General features: G+C 46.5%; 5 protein-coding genes across 5 annotated transcripts; 1 reads left to right on the forward strand and 4 right to left on the reverse strand.

Moving 5' to 3' along the window:
• Positions 1-475: 475 nt before the first annotated feature.
• PAAG_00001 (hypothetical protein) lies at positions 476-2,416 on the reverse strand (the record flags this gene model as incomplete). The annotated part of the gene is made up of 6 exons (XM_015843875.1): positions 476-583; positions 640-1,198; positions 1,310-1,621; positions 1,692-1,816; positions 1,882-2,078; positions 2,191-2,416. The coding sequence occupies 6 exons, from the start codon at positions 2,414-2,416 to the stop codon at positions 476-478; spliced, it is 1,527 nt and encodes a 508-aa protein (XP_015700210.1).
• A 4,827-nt stretch (positions 2,417-7,243) lies between these two features.
• Positions 7,244-10,166, reverse strand: PAAG_11027 (hypothetical protein; the record flags this gene model as incomplete). The annotated part of the gene is made up of 5 exons (XM_015846740.1): positions 7,244-8,822; positions 8,880-9,104; positions 9,168-9,847; positions 9,953-10,060; positions 10,158-10,166. The coding sequence occupies 5 exons, from the start codon at positions 10,164-10,166 to the stop codon at positions 7,244-7,246; spliced, it is 2,601 nt and encodes an 866-aa protein (XP_015703544.1).
• Positions 10,167-10,931: 765 nt separating this feature from the next.
• PAAG_11028 (hypothetical protein) lies at positions 10,932-11,824 on the reverse strand (the record flags this gene model as incomplete). Its single annotated transcript, XM_002797417.2, has 2 exons — positions 10,932-11,197; positions 11,320-11,824. 2 exons carry the CDS (start codon positions 11,822-11,824, stop codon positions 10,932-10,934), a joined length of 771 nt encoding a protein of 256 aa, XP_002797463.2.
• Positions 11,825-15,577: 3,753 nt separating this feature from the next.
• On the forward strand, positions 15,578-19,254 carry PAAG_00003 (hypothetical protein; the record flags this gene model as incomplete). The annotated part of the gene is made up of 6 exons (XM_002797418.2): positions 15,578-15,621; positions 15,706-15,815; positions 15,914-16,374; positions 16,458-16,863; positions 16,946-18,032; positions 18,087-19,254. 6 exons carry the CDS (start codon positions 15,578-15,580, stop codon positions 19,252-19,254), a joined length of 3,276 nt encoding a protein of 1,091 aa, XP_002797464.2.
• Positions 19,255-20,541: 1,287 nt separating this feature from the next.
• Positions 20,542-23,013, reverse strand: PAAG_00004 (actin binding protein; the record flags this gene model as incomplete). Its single annotated transcript, XM_002797419.2, has 9 exons — positions 20,542-20,718; positions 20,795-21,488; positions 21,545-22,006; positions 22,112-22,209; positions 22,334-22,382; positions 22,470-22,612; positions 22,696-22,755; positions 22,857-22,885; positions 22,980-23,013. The coding sequence occupies 9 exons, from the start codon at positions 23,011-23,013 to the stop codon at positions 20,542-20,544; spliced, it is 1,746 nt and encodes a 581-aa protein (XP_002797465.1).
• Positions 23,014-23,189: the final 176 nt, after the last annotated feature.

The raw sequence follows: 23,189 nt of genomic DNA on the forward strand, positions 1-23,189 counted from the left end.
TCCAGCATCTGCCCTAGCAACGGCTAGTGGAAAAAGGGTATATACAACAGAGGGTTCGCCAGGCGCCCGTTTCGAGCATCTTAGTATTTTGTTGAAGTAGCTTGCCTAGTTGGCAATCAAACTCCTGTTTACCTGTGTCTAAATTGAAGCCGTTGACAATTTTAGTATCTGATACAGTTGAGTGTTTAACTCAGTTGAGAATTAATTATATTATATATAATTTTTTTTAATTTTCTCATAAAATAAACTTTTAAAGTGAAAAATTAACAAAATTATAAAAAACTATAACATATATACATATTGAAGTATAGAATATTATTAAATTTTTTATATAAAAAGTAAAAACTATTTTTAATACTTTAATAAATATTAATATTTTAAATTTTTAACTCTTGTAATATTGTAGTTAAAGTAACTATATAAAATGTTAAATGTAACTTAAAACAGCAAGCTTCAAGTCAATTAAAAATGAAAATCATAGACGTGGCGTAAGATTAACTGTCAAATTTATATTGTATCCAACACCACTTACAACAAGATATTCACCCGGTTCCATAAGATCGAAGTGGAACCGCCGGATAAGCTTTATAATGAAATATCAGTACGTGATACATTCACACAAAGGTATAGGAGACATACCTCCGGAATAACCTTGTATAGTTCCATATGAGCAATGTCCCTTCCGAGACAGGTCCGTGGGCCAATTCCGAAACTAAATATAGCAGTATCCATTTCAGCTGCCTTGCTTCTGTCCAGCCACCTCTCTGGTCGGAATAAATGTGGATCGGGATGGAAAACTTCCGGATCCCTTTGAACAACGCACGCCGTACTGGTGATCTCAACACCTGGAGGGATATAATGCCCGTCAATTATCTTTCCGTCCTTTGGAACAACACGACCGAAAAGATTAGTCGCTGGTGGTTGGAGCCTCAATGCTTCCTTAATGCAAGCCACGATGTATGGAAGATGCTGTCGTGTTTCCTCATATTTCACGGGGGTTGAAAGCAATCCAGCACGATACGCCTGATCAATTTCTTGCGTTGCACGCTCAAGTTTTTCTGAATGAACTATGAGGAAACGCAAGGTCGATCCGAGCGCTGTAGCAGTAGTGTCAGATCCAGCTTGGACAAAAAGCGTCACATGAGCCTCCTTTTGGGATTGGCTCAGTGGATTTTTGTCCAGTCGAGCGTCGAGACAACTAGAAAACGTTAGTTTCTATCGCTCACCCTGCTCAAAGACGGAGATTTGCATGTACGATAGCTGCAATGAAACGGCGTAGAATTGATGCCCAAAAACACCGGTTACTCACTGTTGCAAAAAGTCCGGGATTTTCGGAGCGAGACCTCTTTGCACCAGAGCTTGGCGCTCATTAACTTGTCTTTCGGACTCCCCCATCAGCCATCCCATGCCATAAACGTCAGTTTTCTTGGGAAAGCATAAAGTACTCAATCCGGGGATCCTCGCGAGATAATAATGGAAGAAATTGAATCGAGAGGCAAAGGCAAAGATATTTAGACTCTGGCGCCATGTCTCAAGAATTCGACGTTCGTCTCTGGCATTGCGCACGAAACCGAAAGGCTCAGTGAAGAGTAACATAGTGACAATATCCGCGGCGAATTGACTACGGAAGCGTTAGTCCCAGGTGCCAATTGTATCACGTCATGGTTTATGAAATTGGGCAAGTCCCTTACGCTACCCTGTCACACAAAACCACCGGTTCATTGGCGTCTGCATTCTCCTTTAACTTCTGGCAAAGTAAGAGAACGTGGTCATCGAATCTTGGCTCCCAGTTGTTCTTCAACGATCCTATAGTCCACTACCAAGAAATCACAAGTCAGTTTTCCATTTGACTTGTTCAGGGTGGTTCCAAGTTATCCGTACTGGTGCACCTCCTAGAGACTTTCGAAGCTCACGATGCTTATCGCCGTCAAGGGTCGAAAATAGATGTGGAGGACCGAAAACGCCTGTTCCATACATGCTGGACTTGGTGTTGCATTTTGGGTCGCAATATATTTCCTTTAGTGCGGATGGATGAGGAAACAAAAGAAGATTCGGTTGGATTCGGATTGGGTGCCTTCCTATCCAAAGGTTGGTTATTGGAAAGTGAAAATAAAAATAAATAAATAAATAAATCAACCCGTTAACTAGTTATTCTTTATCAATCTTCTTGCAAGGTGAGTTGAAACTCACGGCCATACTTCTTCACTAAGTATTCTATCCACACGATATCAAGTCTAACCAAAGAGAGGGTGGCCAAAGTTAGCGAAGTCGCAGCTGCATACCAGGGCCCCTGAAACTGGGTGAGAGGGTGAAAACGGAGTCGATAAATCACCCGAGCAGCCAGAATCAAGGCGGGTGCCGCCCCGAGGAGAACGGCAATCACACGTAGGGAGGTAGGCAAGAGGGTGGACAACATTTTGAACTAAAAAGGGCGGAGGATCCCCATTGAGGTGAAAGGGAAACATGATGGACGAGAGGCATTTTGCGCGGTAATATAGTTCAGCCAAATCCTGGCAGCATTCACAAAGGCCTCTCGAAGACCCGACAGTTTGGTAAACCGGAGATAGAGGAGTTGTTGTTGTTGTTGACAATCGGAGTGACGATGTAATGTCTGACCTTCCAAGGTTTACGTCAAGTTAACCCACACCCCCCCTCTCCCCCCCTCCTCCGGCCCCGGGGGCCCAACCGCAAGTCTCAATGTACGACTGTACAGAGTCCATGTAGTCCATGTCCATGTCCATGTCCATTTCCATGTATGTATATGCATGTAAGTCTGTATGTATGTATGGTTCAGGCATGCATGCATACATGAATGTGGACTAGTTCAGAACGGGAATGGGCTTGGGCGCAACCTTGCAAAGGTGGGAGTGAGGTTCAGCAGAAGAGCGGATGGCGGTGTACCAGTACACACTTGTGTACTTCCCCATAGACGCAGGGAGGGCTCTGTAGCCACATTCTTCATACTGAACAAAATGTACGTATGTTCATACATGTAGGAGGGGTACCCGGGCAAGTAACAGGAACAGTATACTTAATAACAGAAAGCCGCATATTATAACTAACGGATGGCATCAATAACATTGATATGGCCTATATTCAGATGCCGACAAGTGCTGCGATCTCTGGGCGTAGATTTTTATTGTTAGGTACGGATTCCATGCTCGGAATAAGTCCGTTTGGTACCTGTCTGCCTGGCCAGGGCTGTTAACCACAAACCCTTTATGTGCGTACTCCGCAGTGAGTGGGGGCGGTGCTGAACACGCGGGCAGTATATATATAAACATTTGATGGAATGTGCAGACCCCGTACGGAGAACGTCCACTTATCTGTCAGTACATACAAGGTACATGCATGCCGTATTTGTGGACGGAGGAAGTACGGTATTGATTCGTACAGTACAAGGACAACCGTTGCAGCCTTGAAGGGTTGTGTTCATCCAGTTCGATCCGGCTTACCCAATCATTCATTCAATTCATTCATTGGGCTTGCGGGTCCGATCTTAGACCCTTGGCAGACCCCACACCACCACCCGGCAACCAAAGTAGATAGCTGCTTGTTTGCACCTCCTCCTGCATGAGTCTCTCAAAACCCCTGCCCGGCCTGCCCTGCCTCCTCTCTGCTAGCCGGGCTGTTGGATATGCCCCGTCAAGTCAACACTCACAGGTCCGCAGTTGCCAAATGCCACTTCGGTTGCTCAATCAAGGGAATGTTTTTCGGCTTCTTTGGCGGGACGTCAGCTGATTCGCCTCTCTCTTCCTACTCTTCCTAGTCTTGGAAGAGCAATCTCTCGCTCTCCCTCTCCCTTGTCTTCTCCCCCCTCTCTCTACACATGTGTGTATCTACATGATGGCGCGGGGTCGTTCTACAACTTCTTTGTTGACGGGAGGCTTTGTTATTAATGTTGGTGACCAAGCTTCTAGAAAAAACCCTTGCTTTGAATCTTGAAACTATGCCCCTCCCCTCCCTCCATCACTTCCCTTCTAACTTTTTCTCCTCTTCAATTGTAGCTGTAATGACTGGCAAATCTGTTTGAAGCATCCTTCGGCAATGAAAATTACACCGTACGGCACGTGTCGGACGAGGGTTTGACTTGCATGCGGGCGCCCTCTTGGATGGGCGCCTGGATGTCAACAACCTTGGTTGTACAAGAGTAATCATGAATATTGTGGTTAACCCGTAGAATTGGTAAATAAGAAAGTAAGTTTTATTAATAACCAGAAAGTGGCGTTGATAGTTCTGAGAATAACTCCAGGTGTAGGCATTTTTATGGTATGCATATTGCAAACCGTCGACGATCAGCTCTGTCACAGTGGGTATCTCGCACTCTGAAGTTTGGAGACTTAACAGGCTTTCTCGTTAGCTATTGGTTCCCACTAACGAGGCAAACACTGTGACGTTGTGAAACTAACAACGTCGCAGTAGTTACTTGTAACTATTCCTCTACCTGCTCTGCATTAGCACAACGCCTGCTTTGCTTACGCTCTCGTCACGAGGAAACCTTTAGGCCAAAGGGACATTGGAGGCTTGGATTCAACTGTCAAATGAAAAGCGTTGTTGGTTTGGTTGGCAACCCCCGAAAGGTGGCTTCACGGTCCGGATTAATAATTCCACACCTCATAGTTAACTACGTTGAAGTGCTGGCTATCTAACAATGGTTCTGTTGTCCTCCCTGAAGGTGTTGGATGCAACGCTCGGTAATCGGCTAGTTCGCATGTTGTCAATAACAGCCCTTCAACCCTCCCACCTTGTGCCCTTGGTCCTCTCATCCGACCATGGGCTGGCTGTTTGTGCCGTTCAGCAATTAGTTACTCCCTACTTGACCAAAAATATCCTTCTTAGCTACATCCATCACTTTGTCAAACACAATAAGTTGTCAGTTTAGAACTTTCCTCACGTTACGCATGTCGACTGCGCATTAAACATGCAGTATGCACAATCCTCGTCTCAGATGCGTCTTGAAACAATTCTTTCAAAACTTTTGAAAACATCAAGAATAACAGCGGTGTCTTCCGTTCGGCAGATAAGTGGTGATATCTTCTGAAAATCGATTGTCGTCGTCCATCATCCGTCCATGTCGGAAACCTCATCATGGGACAGCACCTCCGGCACATGACAGGCCAGGGCTTCTCCATGAACAAAAACAAACCATCACTACTATTTAACACAGGGCCCCTCAACGTTGAAAAGTGATAAAACCATGAAAGCTGCAAGGTCACACAACATTTGCTGACCCTCAACAGCAGAACAACCGCAGCTCACCCAGGAAAAAAACCAAAAAAGAAAAAGAAAGAAAGGAAGGAAGGAAAGGCTACCAACTCATTAATAGTCGTGGGTGACGCATGTTTTTTCCTTGAGAAGAGAGAGGACCAGTCATGAATCATCGCCAATTTCCCAGCGACACTGAGGCCATGTTTGAATCGTCAGATGGAATTGATTGCCTACGTAGGAGTGTAGTCCGTAATGTTTAATTTTTTTGCAACTCGGATATTTTAAGCCGCCCTAAAGGGATGAAGTTCTCACCAGTAGTTAGAGGAGATTACCCCTTTTTCCATCTATTGTAGATTTACCCCTTAGTTTCAGAGGAGGGTATTCACAGGGACGTCAAAATATTCTTAAAGTGAACAGTATTGCAATATTGTAGAAGAAAATACAATCCATTTTCAGCTCTCATAAAAATGGAAATATCATTGGTCAAGGAGTATGCAGCAGCAGCCACGATATTCGCAATGGTCTGAACTTATAAGCGTGGAGAGGCCGTTGAGCATGTGCAGAGAGGTGTGAGTTTGTGTCACAAAACGATGTTAGTTATCCGTGGTGCAAACTACCGCCGCTGCATAAATTCTAAATTCTCTGTAGACCATTTCAGAATCAAACGTCATTTGCTAACTAATAGTCAACAATTATTCTTTGCAGCTCCAGGATCACCGATCAGAATCTCCTGACCCTTCCGACCCTCTAACTGGATGTGTTAGTCATTGGCGGTTCGGGGTTTGATGACCGCAGGTAGTTTGAATGTCTTCCAAGTTGATTAGATCTACGTTAGTGACTATAACTAGTTAACTACTAATTTGTCGGCATATCTCACGAGCTAATAATGCATCAAAATGAGCGGTATATTCTCTGCATCAATCTTCAAACGAACAGGTAGGAAAGAAGGTGGTATTTATCTACAAAGAATGCGCTGGAATGACTAAGCAACTAAATGACTCATCAACTATACGCAATCGCACGTAACTAGTTAATTTGTATGAATCACACGTAATCCTGACATAATTAACCACCGCTTCTGTTCAGACAAAACTGCGGGTAACAAGAAGTCAAGAATGCAAACATTGGTATCCGGTTGGTAACCAATAACTAGTTAATAGGTGTCAAGTTCGTTTCTGGATGGGAAATCGGCTTTGAGGAGCAAGCAAGTGGGCAAGGCAAATCCAACTGTCGTTGGAATCATCATCCACCATGTAGATTTGTATCATTGCATGGAATGATCTAAATTGTTTCCTGCTCTATAGTTAACTAGTTAACTACCAGCGAAGTAGCCTCACCGAAAACCACCAGAGAAATTTTGTCTTAAAATTTATAGTCACTAATATATAACTACGTATTCCTCTCACTGAGTACCTACCTATAGAATAGGCTGCCCCTGTATTACAGGTAACTATGGTTGATCCCCTGAGCTACATAACATCCAGTGCAGATGAGCACATCCGTGAAATGTGTAGTCTCAGGGACAAAAAAATATCAGTTATGACTTTGCACAGAAATTTAGATAAAGCATGAACTGTACAGAGCAAGTCCAACTATTCATGAATGTTTGTTGTATCTTTCACATGTTTGATGAACATAACAGAGTAGGTATGGCATGAAATAATTCTTTTTGTGTCAGTTGAACAGCCTCAAAAAGAGGATGTTGTAGTTCAGCTGTAATGAAGTTAATACCTTGATTTGAGTAAACACGATAGTAGATATTAAAACTCTGCATCTATGACCACCCAGCAAGAAAATAGTAATATATAGTAGTAAATGAGTGACTGAAAATAATAACATTTTGCCAGGAGAAACAAATCTAATCTGCAGGTGCCATACCATGCAAGGGACCTGAGCGTATCTATAGAAATGGACTTAAGGAACTTTACAAAAATATCGACAGCAGCATTGGAGAAGGCTTTTATCGTCCACCTCTTCAATGCATATACCTTACAATACGGTGTAAAAAGCCAGCTAACACATGGTAGCCGAATAACTAGGTCTCAAATTTGAGCTCTTGAAATAACGTTGTCCTAACCTGAACCAAAGCGGTTAACTCAAGAATAAATTCATATAGGATGATGACATTTGTCAGGATGTGTCCTAGTGTAACGTGGTCATTTGGGTGACTGTGCTCCTTGAGATGTGCTTGGTCACCAATCGTTTCTAACCTTGAATGAGCTGAAGGAGAATTCAAACTGTCGGTTTCAGAAACCTCGTTGTCAGAGGAATCAACAGACAAATCGACTTTCATTGGGGTTGCAAGACGTCTACGAAGGTCATCTGCTGCCAATGAAGAGTGGGTTGCTGACACTGGCCGGGAGGATGCTTGCTTTTGGGAAGAATCCCGGAGAGGGGAACTAAATAGCGATCTTGAACCAGAATTGCCCGAACGACGTGACGGCGAAGAATCTGTTCGCTCAAAAAGTGATGTTTTGCGGCCACGTGGCGAGTCGGAGCCCGTCCCAACCCTGGTCGTATTCTGACTCTGGCGCTCACTTGCAGGTCCAGGGGGGGATGCAGAAAACTTGGCAATATATTCTTCATCAATCTCTGCCTCGTTCGTGTTTCCGGAATGCAGCAAATATCTGCGGGCTGCCACCAGGATGTCGAAATCTGGTATTTCAAGCCGCCATTGTTCGATTCTTAGAACCAGTTTGCGAATAATCCTTGGCACTAGTGGCAACGCTGACGGCGTACAAGAGAAGTAATTAAAGATGTGATTCAATTTTCCACTGGGGTCAATTTCCTGATGAGGGAAGCCTATGGAGCTCGGATCCGAGGCCTGGTGTTCGTAATTATGAGGCTCAACTAGGAGCCATCCATCCAAGGAAACAAAGTTCGAAGTTGCCAAACCGGTGATAGCGTCTGTTAACGCTAAATTCATTACAACGCTGTTAGTGAAAAATGACTCCAACCGAGAGGCCATTTCCCGAAATATATCATCGTTAGTATGCAGAAGCAAAAGCGAATCTCGAGGGGGATCTGTGGCTATGCTTCCAATCAAAGGTAGAACGGGTGTTCTTAATTCGAGAATGGCAGACGCATCAAGGAGATAATTTTGGTAGGATTGATCCAAGAAGGGGTCTTCCAGTATTAATTTTGCCAAACTCACAAAATGCTGTAATTCCGCATTAAGCGCACCAATTGAGCGCATTTGAACAGAACCCTCAGGACGATAAACGGTCTTAATCAACGAACTTGCAAATATATGGTGCCGTTGAAAAATGACAGAGATGAGCTGGAGAGTTGCTACCACCGTGGGGGTGTTTTTTGACCCAATACTCATCAAAACGAGGTCAACCAAATTGAAAAGTTCCGGTGACGGTTTTGCAGAAGCCTCAGCAAACGAAGCTAGAAGATCAAGAGACTTGCGGCGACTTAGCGACATTCGCAGCTTTTCCTTGGGAATCTGAATGGCGGGCTCAACCCCAGACGAGGAGGCCAGTAAAAAGTGCAAAATTCGATGAACCAAGTCTGGTTGGTCAATTGATTCCAAAATGCGGCAAAGATAGGTGAGCACAGCGGATGTGGAGCCTCCATCCACATCCGATGATTCCAAGAGGGAAGGATAGCTATATCATAGTCAGTCAAGGACAGTATGAATATCAGCGCGCGGGCATTAACCCTACAGTAATTGTTGGAGAAATAGAACCTGAAAATGATCAAGCAGTGTATCATTGACTTCAGTGGATTTACAATGGTCGATGGTGTCTTGCCAGAATAGCAAATAAGAAAGAAATGCATCCATATGAGTGCCGAGTTTGGGCCGAGCGGCAGCCTCCTCTGGCGCGTGGTCAGAAAGAGCGATGATACGGGGGATACTCTCGTCATCCCTCCTCGAGAAAAGAAGATTTCTGTGATTACAATGTCAGTGGATATACGTTGATGGCCGGATAGAAGCAAACTTGCGTACGGACCTGTTCAACTGGCTGTAAAGCGCCCCTAGACCCGTAGCCATTAAGGTGGCAAGGTCACTTTCTATCAGCCAACGCTCTAGTTCTTTTGATCTTGATGCCGTCTCGATAATATACAGTAGACCAGTGCGGGCAAAATCGCCCGATCTTCCCTCGTGATGCACGTAGTCGATTAGAAGATAGAAGAAAGGGAAGTCATCCTTTCGTGTTGCACCCGCAAACTCGTTTCCGCTCTCAATAACTTCCAATTTTCGATTCCCGTAGTTCTTGGGGAAGAACCAAGCAGACAGAATGGCAGGACGCAGTCTGATATTATTTGCAACTCCAAACAGCAGCTCCACAAGCCTCCCCTCCCCTTCCTCGCCAGCAGAGCCCGCTCTACGAACAAGGTCGACCAGTGCCCTCGCAAAGATACGATTATCGACAATGCCTTCAACTTCCGCGTCAATCAATGTATTGAAGAGGATTGCGGCACTCGAGATCACTCCAGGATCACAAGACGATAGCGCAAGTTTGGTGACGGTAAGGTACACCTGCGAGGTGGCAGCAAACGCCTGGCAAGGATGGGGTGCAGGGCCGCGAGACTCATCGCTGAGGACAGAATTAAGGCGATGGAGACAATTTCGGACCTGAGGAATGGCAGCAGCGTCTCCCGAAGCCGTCGGGGCGCTACGCCATATTTGCTATTAAATAGGATGATAAACGTCGTGTTAGCATTGGAATTGGAACAAAGGACAATAGCCGAAAGGCAAGTTAGGCTAGTACGAGGAGTAGTTATCTATTCTCACATCGAGCGTATTACACGCATGCTTAAACGCCGACAGACGGTCAGCTGCAGAGTTCCCCCGAAACCCCTTAGATGGCGACAGGCCAGAACCCCCAATGAGACGAGACCACTACAGGCAACTATTAGTGAGTATTTGGATGAGTCTCAAACAGGAAGAAGTGAGCAGAGTAAGGGACCGGAAATGAGAACTCTGGCTGACAACCTACAAAGTCCATGGTTCAGAATCGACAGCATATCCGTTGCGGAACAAAAGGATGCGAATGATAGATCCCTTCACCAGTCAAACACTTTTGAAAGATTTTCTCGGGTGTTGGCCTTTGGTGTTTGGTGCTGGCTGGCACGTAAAGCCTACACTGTAGTAGTTACCTTGTTTTGAGGAGTTTGTTTCGTGATGCGGACTAAAAATGCAGTGACCTGAATAATTATTTTTAGTTGGTTTGATCCACAATGCTCCTGATCCCCTTGATTCTTCGGTTATAATGAACCCTATGAAAGAGGAAAGAATAAGAATGAAATGAGATTGTTTTAGAATTAAAAGTTTGCGTCCTCTAAGTTATTACCGTATATACCGGGCACACTTCTCTATGGCCAGGAATTATAAAATTTACTTCACCAGGCAATCAGAGAAGCCAGGACACACACCGTGATGCCACTGTATGTATGTAAACCGGCCTGATCATGACTTCCAGCTCATGACCATAATGCTTTTGTAAAGACACCGGATTCCGCTATAAACATCCAGGCAGTATCGTGATTCACAAACTGAGCTAACCAATGAGAAGCAAGCCTCGATCCGATAAACGCCTCCAATTCCATTAAATGCTACACGGTCCAGGGCTGGTGTTACTCTAGTAAAATTGAAAGGAAGCAAGGAAGGAGCAAGAGAAGAAACAAAAGAATGCAACAAAGATAAAAAATAAATGAAAAAAAGAAATGGAAAATAGAAATCGTTAAGGGAATCAAACACCGGTAACATCATGTCAGAAATCATCACAGTCTTCCTTCTTTCGTCGCCCACCTCCCTTTTTCCTACGTCCGTCATTATGGTCACTTCCATCGTCATCCTTCTTCCCACCCGTTGACTGATCGGGCACCTTAGAAATGATATCTGCAAGAAAATCGAGAACCTCATCCTTCCCAATAGCTTCCTTGAGATGCGCTGCAGTCACACGCTTCGAAGACCGATTCTTGGCCTCTTGGGCAGCTTTCGTGACAAGGGATATCATAAAGAGCTCGAGGGCCTTGGCTAATGTTTGCAAAAGATAACTATTGTTAGCCAAGCTCTCATGTTTGGTGGATGGAATACGACAGGTCACCAAGAAAAGATGGTTGTCGGGAGGGGGTTTAGAAGAAAATGCATAAACCTACAAACAGCAATAGGTGTAACTTGGGCAACCTTCCCAACATCTTCATCGGCCTGCATGATTCGCTTTATTCTAGCTACAGGAAACTTTGTTTTGACTTCGACTCCCCCAGAAGCTCGTGACGGGGTGGTCCTCCCCATTTTCATCGGCTGGCTCTCTGCGGGGGGCTCTGGCGCTGTATGCCACTCTACGGGCGGCGGCTGCTGGTGCTGCTGCCCCGCAGCTGCAGTTACAGACTGTGATCTCGTTTGTGGTGGCATCTGGGGGAAGTTTGTATCAAAAGATGGTTCGACGTACGATGGTGCCGGGCGTTGGAGTTGCGGTAGGAGCTGGGGCTGGGCGTCTTGAGGGCTGAAGAACGGGGACGCGTCGTAGGAAGCCCTGTGTGCCAGCGGGCTGTTGAGAGGGTATGGGGCTGGTCCGTAAGGACTGGGGGGGATACGGAGGGTTCCGGGGAAGCTTGAGAAATCCGGCGATCGGGGTCTGTACGAGTTATCCTGGTCTGTCATCGCTGGGCACCGCAGGTGTTAGCAGGGGCAGGGTCCATGGACAGGAATAAATATAGAGAAGAGGTTCAGAGGAGTGAACTATAGGGAGATCACAATCGGCTGTTCATGTTTCTATACATAGACGGAAACGCCAACACAGCCATCACAAGCGGACGACTAAAACAACGCGTCATGGAGCAGATTAAGATCAAAATAGAGCTGGAGGCATACAGTAGCCGATCTGATTTATTTCCTCAGAAACGTGGGAAGATAGAAGGGAGAGAACGAGCAGTTAAGCAGATGCGAATTTAATTAAAGCGCAAAATATCTTACCTAGCAAATATACACCTCCGGCATGTAGCTATACTAGATATGCACTAGACTCCAAGAGGGTTTTTTAAACTTTTTTTTGTGTGTGTATAACGGAGTAGATGGAGACGACCCTTTGGTGTGGAGAAACATGCAAATAGATCAATAGACTTGGAAATGGCTAGTCATCGAATCAATCTATCGAATCAATCTCCGCTACCCGTGGTAACGATGAACACAGCTAGTGACTGCTCCGTGCGGTAGAGCGGTAGAGTGCCTTCAGTAGCAGTGTAGCAGGAGCAAGCAGCAGTAGTAGATTGATCCGATACCTTTCTTTTTCCGCGGTGTTGGAGCTGAGGTCGGCAGGAGAGGGTAGGAACTTGCGGCGTCTAGATGCTAGCAAGACGGGGAGAGTGGTTGGATGATTCGTTGGTTGGTTTGGCTCTGGTGAAGCTGTCTGCTCTGCAGGTGGCCGCACCTCACTAGATGATCTGACAGCCTGTTGTGGTTCGTTCTTCGAAATGGAGTCCCGAATAAATTCCCCCTGCCCAAAGCTCAGCTTGAGGGAGGCCGGCGGAAGAATGTTTATGCGGAAAGTCCTTACACAGTGGAGCTTGCAACAACCACCTTTTTTATCTTCTTTCTTCCCCCCTTTTCCAACCACTCCACCCACTCCACCCCACTTGATTATATACCCCAGGGCCCACACCAAACATCCCATCCATCTGCCTCAGTCGGACTGAGCGCTAAACCTGAAATTGCACCCTCATGAGGACCTTGCTTTTGGCTTGCTTACTTGCTTGCTTGCTTATTTTGCTCACGTCCCAAGCCAAGACCAGCCCTTGAAGTTTACCGGACAGGATTATCGTTTATGCGGGTAAAGAACAGGACCCTCTTACGTGTAACCCAACTCACCTCTCAAATGGACAGTTTAGAAGGGTGATTGGGTATGTAACTTCATATCAATTAACTTAGCTAGTCAGTTACGGAACCCTTGCAGTAGCATATTGGAGCACGTATCCTACAAATGGACGGAGAAAAGGAAAGGAACTCTGCGAAGTGAAGCGGGATTACCTAAGACACTTGGTTTAACTAACTAACGTAATTCCACACCGAGTCGGCCACCAAATTTCTCCACTAATTTAACTGCTCATTCAATTCAACGCGCAATTATGCCACCAAAATGCAAGAAAAACTCTTCAAATTCAGTTGAGCAAGAGGGGAGGATTGAACTCGCGATAAAATCTATTCAAAATGATGAAAAGCTCTCAATTCGTGAAGCTGCAAAGCTATTTAATGTGCCTAGGTCTACTCTTCAAGATCGCCTCAAGCACCGGCCCTCACGGGTGAATTTACGCGCAAACTCTCACAAATTATCTGCTGCTGAAGAGGATAGCCTAGTTGAATGGGTGCTGGACCAAGCTAAACGAGGTTTCCCCGCCCGGCCGGCATTTGTTGAAGATATTGCTAATTATCTTCTTACCTTACGGAATTCCACTGCCTCCACTACCTCCCCCCCTCGGGTCAGCAAGAACTGGATTTCAAGGCTGATTAAATGTCGTACGGAGCTCCGAAGCCGCTATTCCAGACGCTGTAATCATGACCGGGCCAAGTGTGAAGATCAGCAGGTTATAAAGGATTGGTTTAAGACCTTAGGAGATACAATTGCTGAGCATGGGATTGTGTCAGAGGATATATACAACTTTGATGAGACTGGCTTTGCTATGGGGCTCTGTGCCACTACTAAGGTCATTACTAGTAGTGAGCACTATGGCAGAGCAAAGCTCCTACAGCCTGGAAACTGTGAATGGGTGACTGTAATTGAATCAGTCAACGCGTCAGGATGGGCTCTACCTCCCTATCTCATCCTCAAAGGCCAGGGCTTGTTGGAAGGTTGGTTTGAAGGCCTTCCAGAAGGCTGGAGGCTAGATGTCAGTCCAAATGGCTGGACTACTGATGAAATAAGCCTGAGATGGCTTCAACGGGTGTTTATTCCAGCAGCAGATCCTCGCAGAGTTGGCAGATCTATCCTTCTTATCCTGGACGGGCACGGCAGTCACCTTACCCCAGAATTTGACCAAATCTGCAAGGATAATGCTATAATATGCCTTTGCATGCCACCTCATTCCTCTCACCTTCTGCAGCCACTAGATGTGGGTGTTTTTTCAGTTTTAAAGTGAGCGTACAGAGATCTAGTTCAGCAGCGAATGCGGCTTGGATTTAATGCCATTCAGAAGGCAGATTTCCTAGATGCCTACCCTGCAGCACACGCTGCAGCCTTCAAACCTCAGACTATTCAAAACGGCTTCAAGGCAACTGGAATAGTGCCCTTTCAGCCTGACTACGTCCTCCAGCAGCTGGATATTCAACTACGGACCCCTACCCCCCCACGCAGCAGCTCTAGCAATTCAACCATGTCCTGGGTGCTTCAAACACCTAGTAATCCCCAGCAATTACACTGGCAGGCGAATAAGATCAAGGGCTTAGTGGAGGGTCAGCCTCAAGGCTTTGTGGAAGGTTTTGACCAAATTATCAAGGCCTGTGAATATGGGATGGTCAGTGCCACAATTATGAAGAAGCAATACCAGGATATATTCAACACCAATGAGATAGAGAAGCAAAAGCGCAAGAGATCTAGGCGCCGAATTGGGCAGGAAGTAGGAGGTTTAACTAGTGAAGAAGTTCAAAGTCTCCTAGTAGGCCCTATAGAGCCTGCAGAGCCTGTTGAACAGCCAGTTATTCAACCCCCCAAGCCTTCAGCTGCTGAGCCCACAACACGCGTACGAGCGCCACGAAGATGCAGCAATTGTGGAATGTTTGGGCATACAAGACTAAGATGCCCTCAACCAAGTGTAATTTAATTTAATTTAATTTAATTGAGCTTTGTTGCGTTGAGATAATTTGAATTAAAAACTACCTAGTTGGGATAAAGTGAATTTGCTGGCCGACTCTGTGGTGGCCGACTTGGTGTGGAATTACGTTAACTAACTAGGTAACTAATAACTAGTTAGTTTGTTGTACCTTCGGTGACGGGGGATCCGTTAATCCGACGCCCCCGGGTTTTTTTTTTTTTTTTTTTTTTTTTTTTTTTTTTTTTTAACTAACCCGTCCCTTGATTCCTAAGCAACGGCCAACAGTCAAAGAGCGAAAAACAACGTCAACCTTAACCTCAAACCCGACAACGCTGCCCAGGTTGCCCACCAGCAAGTCAACGACGGCAGCAGCAGCCAACGGCGCCTCATTTTACCTCCAAACTCCCCTCCCCCCCCACCCAACATACCCCCCGCCGGTTCACAGCCTGCCCTTCGAAAACCGCCCGCTTCTTAACTACGCGCCGCGTGTCTTTGGCCTCAGAATGGTTCCCACGACCTGTGTCTCGCCTGTTATTTCCCCGTCGTAATCTATTAGTCTATCTGCCGCTGGTTCCACCGTAGCACGCCCCGTGTTTGCGGCAACGCCTCGAATATGGCGGCTCTTGACCCGGCATCAGGGCTGATGCTCATTGCCAGGTAAACAGCTTGAAAACTTATATCTCCTCTTCGCTTGCTATTGGTGCACTGATGCTGACGTTGTGTATTTTGCTTCCCCTGTAGCTCCCTCACCCAAAATGAGATTCCATTCAAACTGCGATGTGCAATGTGCAATAAGCTTGCCCTGAATGCATTCCGCCTTCCGTGCTGCGACCAGGCAATATGCGACAGCTGTAAGTGCGCCCCTCCCCTTTTGTTTCTGCTAGTTCTCTCGCGTGTTCTGTTAAGTTGAGTCGTGCAAATATCCCTAACTTCTCCATTCTCTGTAAAGGCCAAGCGTCACTGCCGGAAAGTTGTCCGGTCTGCGCTCATACCCCGCTCTCCGCAGACCTATGCAAACCGAATAAAGCCCTAAGGACAACCCTCAAAGCATTCCTGCGCACCGAGGAGAAAAAGAGAGAGAAAGATCGCCCCCCCGCTGCTTCAACTAGTCCGGCTGCTTCGGCTGTTCAAGCTACTTCCCCCAAACGAGCTGAACCAGAACCAGTTTCCCAAACTAATTCAGATCTCGCACCTGTAACGAGCACCTCTGTGGTAGACCAGGCGGATGATATCCGAGAAGTCAGCGGTACAAGTCGTACAAGTAGTGCCGCCCCCACGGGAACTGACCACCCTGATCATTCTACGGGCAGCGTAGATGTGGTGGATAAGATTAGTGACCCTCAATCGCAAACTACGGCCGCAGATGCTATTGCTACCAGTCAAGGCAGCGGCGACCAAGGCGACGAACAAGTAAGTCTAACCCTCCCTTCCCCTACAGAATCACCGCACCACTTTCCTTTACAGGGTTTCCAGCTAACACCAATTTTCTCTAGCATGGAAATCCCGTGGGCGAAAGCAGCAACGAATCCGCGGAGGAAGGCACTGGTGCTGACCCCACCGGCGCATTGACGCAGACGCAGACGCAGACGCAGGCGGAGCCTCCAGCCACAGACGACAACACGCCTGCCCTTGCTGATTTCGGTTCGGGTCAGCCTCATGGATCTTCGACTACCTCCATCTCTTCGGACGCCTATGGAAGTGGAAGTGGACATGGACATGGACATGGACAAGGAACGGGATACGCTATGAATGGGATGAATGGTGTGGCTGGAATGGGTGGAATGAGTGGCTATCCGCAACAGGGCTGGCAAGGGGGCGTAAATAGCTTTGGTCATATGGTACAGTCGATGCCCAGCGGCGCCCCAGGCAATGGGTTGATGCCATTCCAGAATCAGATAGGTATGTTTCGAGAAAGTTTCCTTATTCAGTTAAGGGTTGGCTCTATTTGTGGGCAGCGTGCTAACACTGCTAGGACCTACAGCAATGTCAGGGTTAGGCATGGATCCGATGGTGTCGAGTCAGGGGATGTTTGGAGGATATGGTATGAATATGAATGGCATGAATAATGGGGTGAATATGGGAATGAACTTCAACGCAGTGCATGGCATGTATGGAGGAGCATGGGATGGTCATCAGAATATGTGGAATGGAGGTCCAGATAAATTCAATGCAAATCCATTCGCGAACCGCATGGGTGCTGAATTTGGCCCTAGTCATGGTGGATATCGTGGATATAATCTGTCCCAAAGCTACGCAAATTATCCTCACATACATCAACAACACCAATATCCTAGCAATGACTTCCACGGCAATGTTGCTCCTGGCTTTGGCCGTGGCCGGGGCTGGGGTCGTGGGTTTCTTCCCGGTGGCCGCGGACGTGGTGGATTTATTATGTCTGCAATGCATGGTAGTTACCCATCGTCTACTGACCAAGGCCCTTTTCATTCCCACAACGCCTTGCAAGCCAAGCCTCAAAATGACCCCGTATCTGGTGATCCTAATGGTACTGCTTCTACATTCAATATGGACTTGGATCATATCAAAAAGTTTAATGATGATCTCTGCCCGGGCGGCGAGAAGGACCTTAAAGAGAACCAGCTTACAACCGAACCAACGACAGTATCCGTGCAAAACAAGGCTACCAGCGAATCGCCTTTACCAACTGGAGAGCACAACAATTCCAACAGAACTGCTGATGGTTCGCTCCCAGCCAATCAAGCAAGCCAATCCAGGACAGATATCCAGGTAGGTGCTGTAGCACGGCAAAATGACCATCTAGAGCATGGTAATAACAACGATGGGGCCTATACAAAGCTACCTAATGCAAGTCGAGATACTACATCCCTTTCTTACGAAATGCTACAGTCTTCCCCGACGCGACTGTTTGCCCCTTATCGCAGCAACACCATGTCGATGGAGTCTCGCGGTGTGGGTGTTGTCGGAGCGCCAGCTGCTCCTAGAGCCATGAGGGAAGGGCTGCCTAACATTAGCATACGCAATGGTAGAGGATTCCCGTCTCTGCTGCGAGGAGGCGGGTCCATTTCAAAACGGGATAAAGAGTCCCACAGGTAACACAATTTTCTTGCAAGCATTATGGTAACATATCTAACAGTTTTTCTCAGCGACTCGCCGCCTCACTCACGGGAACCGTCTATTTCCAGACCAAAATCAGTATCAAGATCCCCTTCTCGACACCGGTCTCGTCATCACCGCAGACATCGACATCGATCCCGTTCGCCGAGCATATCTGGGAGCGACCGAGGCAAAGACGGAAGCCGGGATCGCAGGCGAAAATCTCGTCACGAGGACTATGGTCAGGATGACCAGAGCTCCAATCGTCGGGACTATAGGGACTCACGATCTCCATCACCGTCTATGGAGCCTTCAAAAGGTTTGCAGCATCGGTGTAAGCGCGACAAGGAGAGAAAGATTGACCGCAAGACAACCTCGACCCATTGGTCACATCGGCATCGTACACGGAGCTTAAGTCCTAGGCATCGTGACCACGAGCTTGGTGATGGGGAAGTTGTTGGGGTTGACCCCAACATAAAACCGCCGAGCTCGGAGGAGAAGCTTGATCTTGCGATACGAAACAGTGACCATCGTTCTAACAAGGACCGATCGGGGATTGAAGGTAAACCAAGTCGACAACGGGACCGAGATCGGGATCGGGACAGGGACAGGGATAGAGACAGGGATAGGGATAGGGATAGGGATAGGGATAGGGATAGGGATAGGGATAGGGATAAGGATAGGGATAGGGATAGGGATAGGGATAGGGATAGGGATAGGGATAGGGATAGGGATAGGGATAAAGATAGGGAGCGAGTTCGAGAGCGTGATCCAAAACGCGAACGGGACAAAGACCGTGAAAGGGAGCACGATCGCGACCGCGATCGCAAACGGTCTCGTCGTGATCGATCAGTATCTCGAGAAGATACTGAAATTTCTCGTCGCCACGCACGGCGCCTCAAGCGAAACGAAGCAGAAGAGCAAAAGGCTATAGATCGAGAGAAGAAATCAACAGAGCATCGCGAATCCCGGCTTCAAGAAAAAGACCCACATACTCTAGAACGTGAGGCGCGAAATCGTGAGCGACTCTTAAAGGAACAGCAGAGGCGGGAAGCAATGAATGCCGACAGGGATGGCAGATGTAATCGGAGCCGCGAGAACCGGCAAGGTAGGACTTTGGGCGGAAGGCATCTCAGTTACAAGTACGAAGACGAGGAAAGTGATCAAGCCAGAGCTGAGCGCGTCGAGCTTGAACGAGAAGCTGCTCGATGGGCTTAAAGCATGGACGAATCATTGTGTCCTGTCTTTGAAGCGCCAACCAAGCCATAAGAAATCGGCCATATCACCCACTTGGCGTGAAGCATCTGCTTGTATATTTCCCTTTTTATTTCAAATATTTGTTTCCTTTTGCGCCTAGAAATTCTTTCATCTTCTTAGGGAAAAGAACCTCTTCTTTCATATAATCTACGAAGACGTCACTCAGGGCAGTTGATAGATGCATGATATATTTTGGTAATTGGTACGAGTTGTTACGAAAACAAATTCTTCCTTCCTTTACTCATTTCCATGATCCTTCAACATACCAGTCTCTAGACTGTTAGATAGTCGCTGTGATGTGGTTCCATACTCTTACGTTGTGCGCTTAATATATGGGGTTTTCTATCACAGACCTAGGTAAACCGACCCAGCTCAATACATCAATAATGCTTCCACGACCCCCTCCTTTTCAGTGCCCAGAAAATTCAACAACTACATAGTCTTCTTTCACCAAAATTGAAAAGCTATCCCTAACATTGCACGAAACAAACTGCTCTCCGTGTGAATAAATCACCGATGGGAAACCGTATACATGAACCCTAACCCGGTAAATTCCGCCTCAACATTGTTGGTTCCCACATTGACAATATGGAAATTATATCATCATAAAAGCGTCCAAGCCATGTTGCTTGATATGTGGTTATTATAGTTCGTACATTACTCTCGTTTATTATATATTTTTTTAATCGGCTAACCAGTCTGGCATTGAGCGGTATTTAGTTACCTTATTAATAATATATCATCTCACATTATGGATAAACCCTCCATCTGAATGGTCCCTAGGTGAAAAATACTACAGAATTACATACAGCACTTCACTATTAAATTTTGACGGTGAATAATCGAACTATAGGCACTTTACATCATAGAATTGGATGTAAGGCACTGCCTTAGATGGAATATTTAGGGTATTTTGGATTGCAAAAGGATATTTTTGGGTGAATCAAAATTTACACTGGTAAAAGAAAATCTACGCTCTTTTCGGCAATGTAACCACACCAACTAAATTTCAGCTTAGCAGTTGACAACTTTTGCTTTCAGAATCATGCAGGCACTTCCTGGTAAAGCAAAGCCAAAGAAAAGGAACATGGAAAACGGGCTGTACAACTATACTATTCGCAACAGAAACACAGTTCATCATGGTGGACAGATCCTGAATGGGTTGGTGAAAGGATAGGAAAGGGTAAGACGATCAAGGGAGATATATATCCAAGGAGTGAAAATGTTAGTTAGAGGCTAGGGGAATCGTTAGGATAACTTCGCCTTCAGCTCTTCGATTTCGCTCATTAAGAACTGAATCTGCTGGGACTGAGCAACAATTGTCCGGCCCTGCTCTGCAACTAATGCTCTTATAGACGACAGTTCACGTTGAACTACATCATGTACACCAGACGGAATGTCCGCGGTGGGAGTGTGCGGTGATAACTAGAAAGTCAGTGAGTATACACAAGAGTAGAATGTCAACACTACCGAAAATAGAACACAAAAGTGACGACCGTACCTTGTTTGGGGTAGAGGTCGTGAGGGGGGGCTCTGCCTTCGAATTCCCTTTCGATGCCACAACTGGCTCTCTGACTCCCGGTGGAGAAAATGTAATGGCAGATGGACGACTCGCTGGCTTTTGGACTTCCTCGAAGCTCGAGCAATCATCGCCATCCTCCCCCTTTTCTTCGTGATCTGCATATTTGGAAACCATGTTTGCCACAGAGGAAGCTTGCTCCTGTACAGAGGGAGGAGTGACAGTGCTGACAGTAGCGGGAGCAGGTTTTCGAGATTCTGGCTCCTTCGTAGTATTCTTAGACGCTTTAACGGAGGGAGTGGCTTTTGGAGCGGAGACTGTTTTCGAGGAGATTTCCTTCAGTCCCTCACCCCCATATAAACTCTCCATGTCAATCTTCGGAGGGAGACCTTCCTTGCCAGCAAACCATTCACCAGATGACATGGCTGGTTTGAGGCCAGTGGTGGGTGGGTAGATATCGTCTTGGAACATCTCCGCCCTTCGAGGAACAATGAAGGAAATGGGCTCAATGTAGGTATCATTAACGGTTTTGAACGCCTTAACCACTTCGTTCTCATGCATGTTCACGCCACGTTTCGGCATGATGCCAACACCACGTTGCGGGTCTGCTGATTGGTATTCAGATAGGTATTCGAATTTGTCATTCTCATATTCAAAGTAACGGATATTACCATCGCTAGATAAAAGTTAGTCACGAAAATGTAAATCAACAATGCAAGCCATTCTACTCACCCTTTTCCTGCCAAATATAAGCATTGGGTTCCCTCATCCCAAAACGGCATGCAGACACCAGAAATAGAATCAAGAGATTTGAAACCACCGATAGGCTCTATCGGGGCACGGATATCCCACAAAGCCAGCTGGCGATCGCTCATCTTCGAAAATCCGGTCGTGGCGACACGATCATGTTCTCCCATCCATACAGCGCGGCTGCTCTTAGCACCAGAGTGGCCAGCGGTTTCGTGGGCAGCTCTCTCCTGACGGACATCCCAAAATCGAAGTTTCTTATCGCGCGAAGTTGTAACCAACATCGAGCCATTTGCACTCCAGGACAAAGATTGAATCACTTCGCCGTGTTTCAGTGTAAGATTGGACGATCCGGATTCGATGTCCCAGATTTTAACGGTGAAGTCCCCAGAGGACGATGCCAATACGTTCTCGGCGGCCGGATTGAAAAGAACATGTCCAACTTTCCTGAAAACAAAAGAAAAAAGAAAAAAGAAAAAAGAAAGTAAGTCACAGATCTCGCACAGGTTTCTCTCGTATCGATAGTGGCATGATGGGGGATGCGGATCATACCTTGGATGTCCACTTAATTTTCCCATGGGCGAGATATCTTCGATTTGCTCAGCATCTGAGTATAATGTGAAATTTTCCGGCACTCTCCATAAAAAAACCTGTCCAATTTCAGCAGGAGATCGACATGCAATGCGATAGATGTATGGATAATATGATAAATGGAGGTCGAAATTGAGAAAATGGGATGGGAGTTTGGAAGGGAGAAGGGTCCTAAGATTTTACCTTGCCGTCATCGGACCCCGACGCGATCAAGGAGTCGTTAAAAGGGTTCCTATTATGTCCAACGGTTATTATTGATTGATAGATTTCGATTGGTTGGTTGGTTGATCGTCCCTGAGGGATAAATGGGGTTTCTCACCAGTCAGTATCCAGCACGACGGCGGTATGTCCGCGGAAGAGGGGGAACCGTTCAGGGAGTCTTCCGGTTTCGTTGGTTGGCAATACAGCGAATGCGCCACCCCCTGAGGTTTCCCAGTTGACCGATATATATTGAGGGTTGACCTAACCATATCAAGCATATATTAGGACCAGGTTTCCGTCGATTTCCGGGTCATAGTCTTCAGGGACAGAGGGGAGAACAGAACCTTCACGAGATTGGTGTCCCAGGCATTTCTGGAGATGTGGAGATTGTCATAACATTGTTCCTGGACATTGGGGGTACAATGTTAGCACCAAATTCAGTGGTGGGATAAGGGATAAGGGATAAAATTATGGATAATAAGACGTATGGTAGCTGCACGAGTACCTTTCGCGTTGGGCGTCCGAAAACATGTCCTGTTACAGCAGAGCATGCAGCAGTCAGTCGCGGGGGAAGGTGGACACAATTGGTCTTTTTGATTTCTTTTGACTATTTAGGAGAGCCACGCACGATACTTGGATGAGCGAACAAAACGGCCCGCCATGGTAACTGGAGGTTGGAGAACAGGGGTTTATTGGCAGATAAGCGCAGAGGAAAATGGGAGGTAAATGGTAGATTTATGGAAGGACTGCTTAGAATTTAAGAAGGAATAGGAAGAAGAAGAGGAGGAGAAGAAATAAGAACAGGAATGAATATAGGGGAGGTGCGGAGTTGGTGTTG

Source organism: Paracoccidioides lutzii, assembly GCF_000150705.2.
Source record: "Paracoccidioides lutzii Pb01 unplaced genomic scaffold supercont2.1, whole genome shotgun sequence".
In the NCBI taxonomy this organism is placed as follows: Eukaryota; Fungi; Ascomycota; class Eurotiomycetes; order Onygenales; family Ajellomycetaceae; genus Paracoccidioides; species Paracoccidioides lutzii.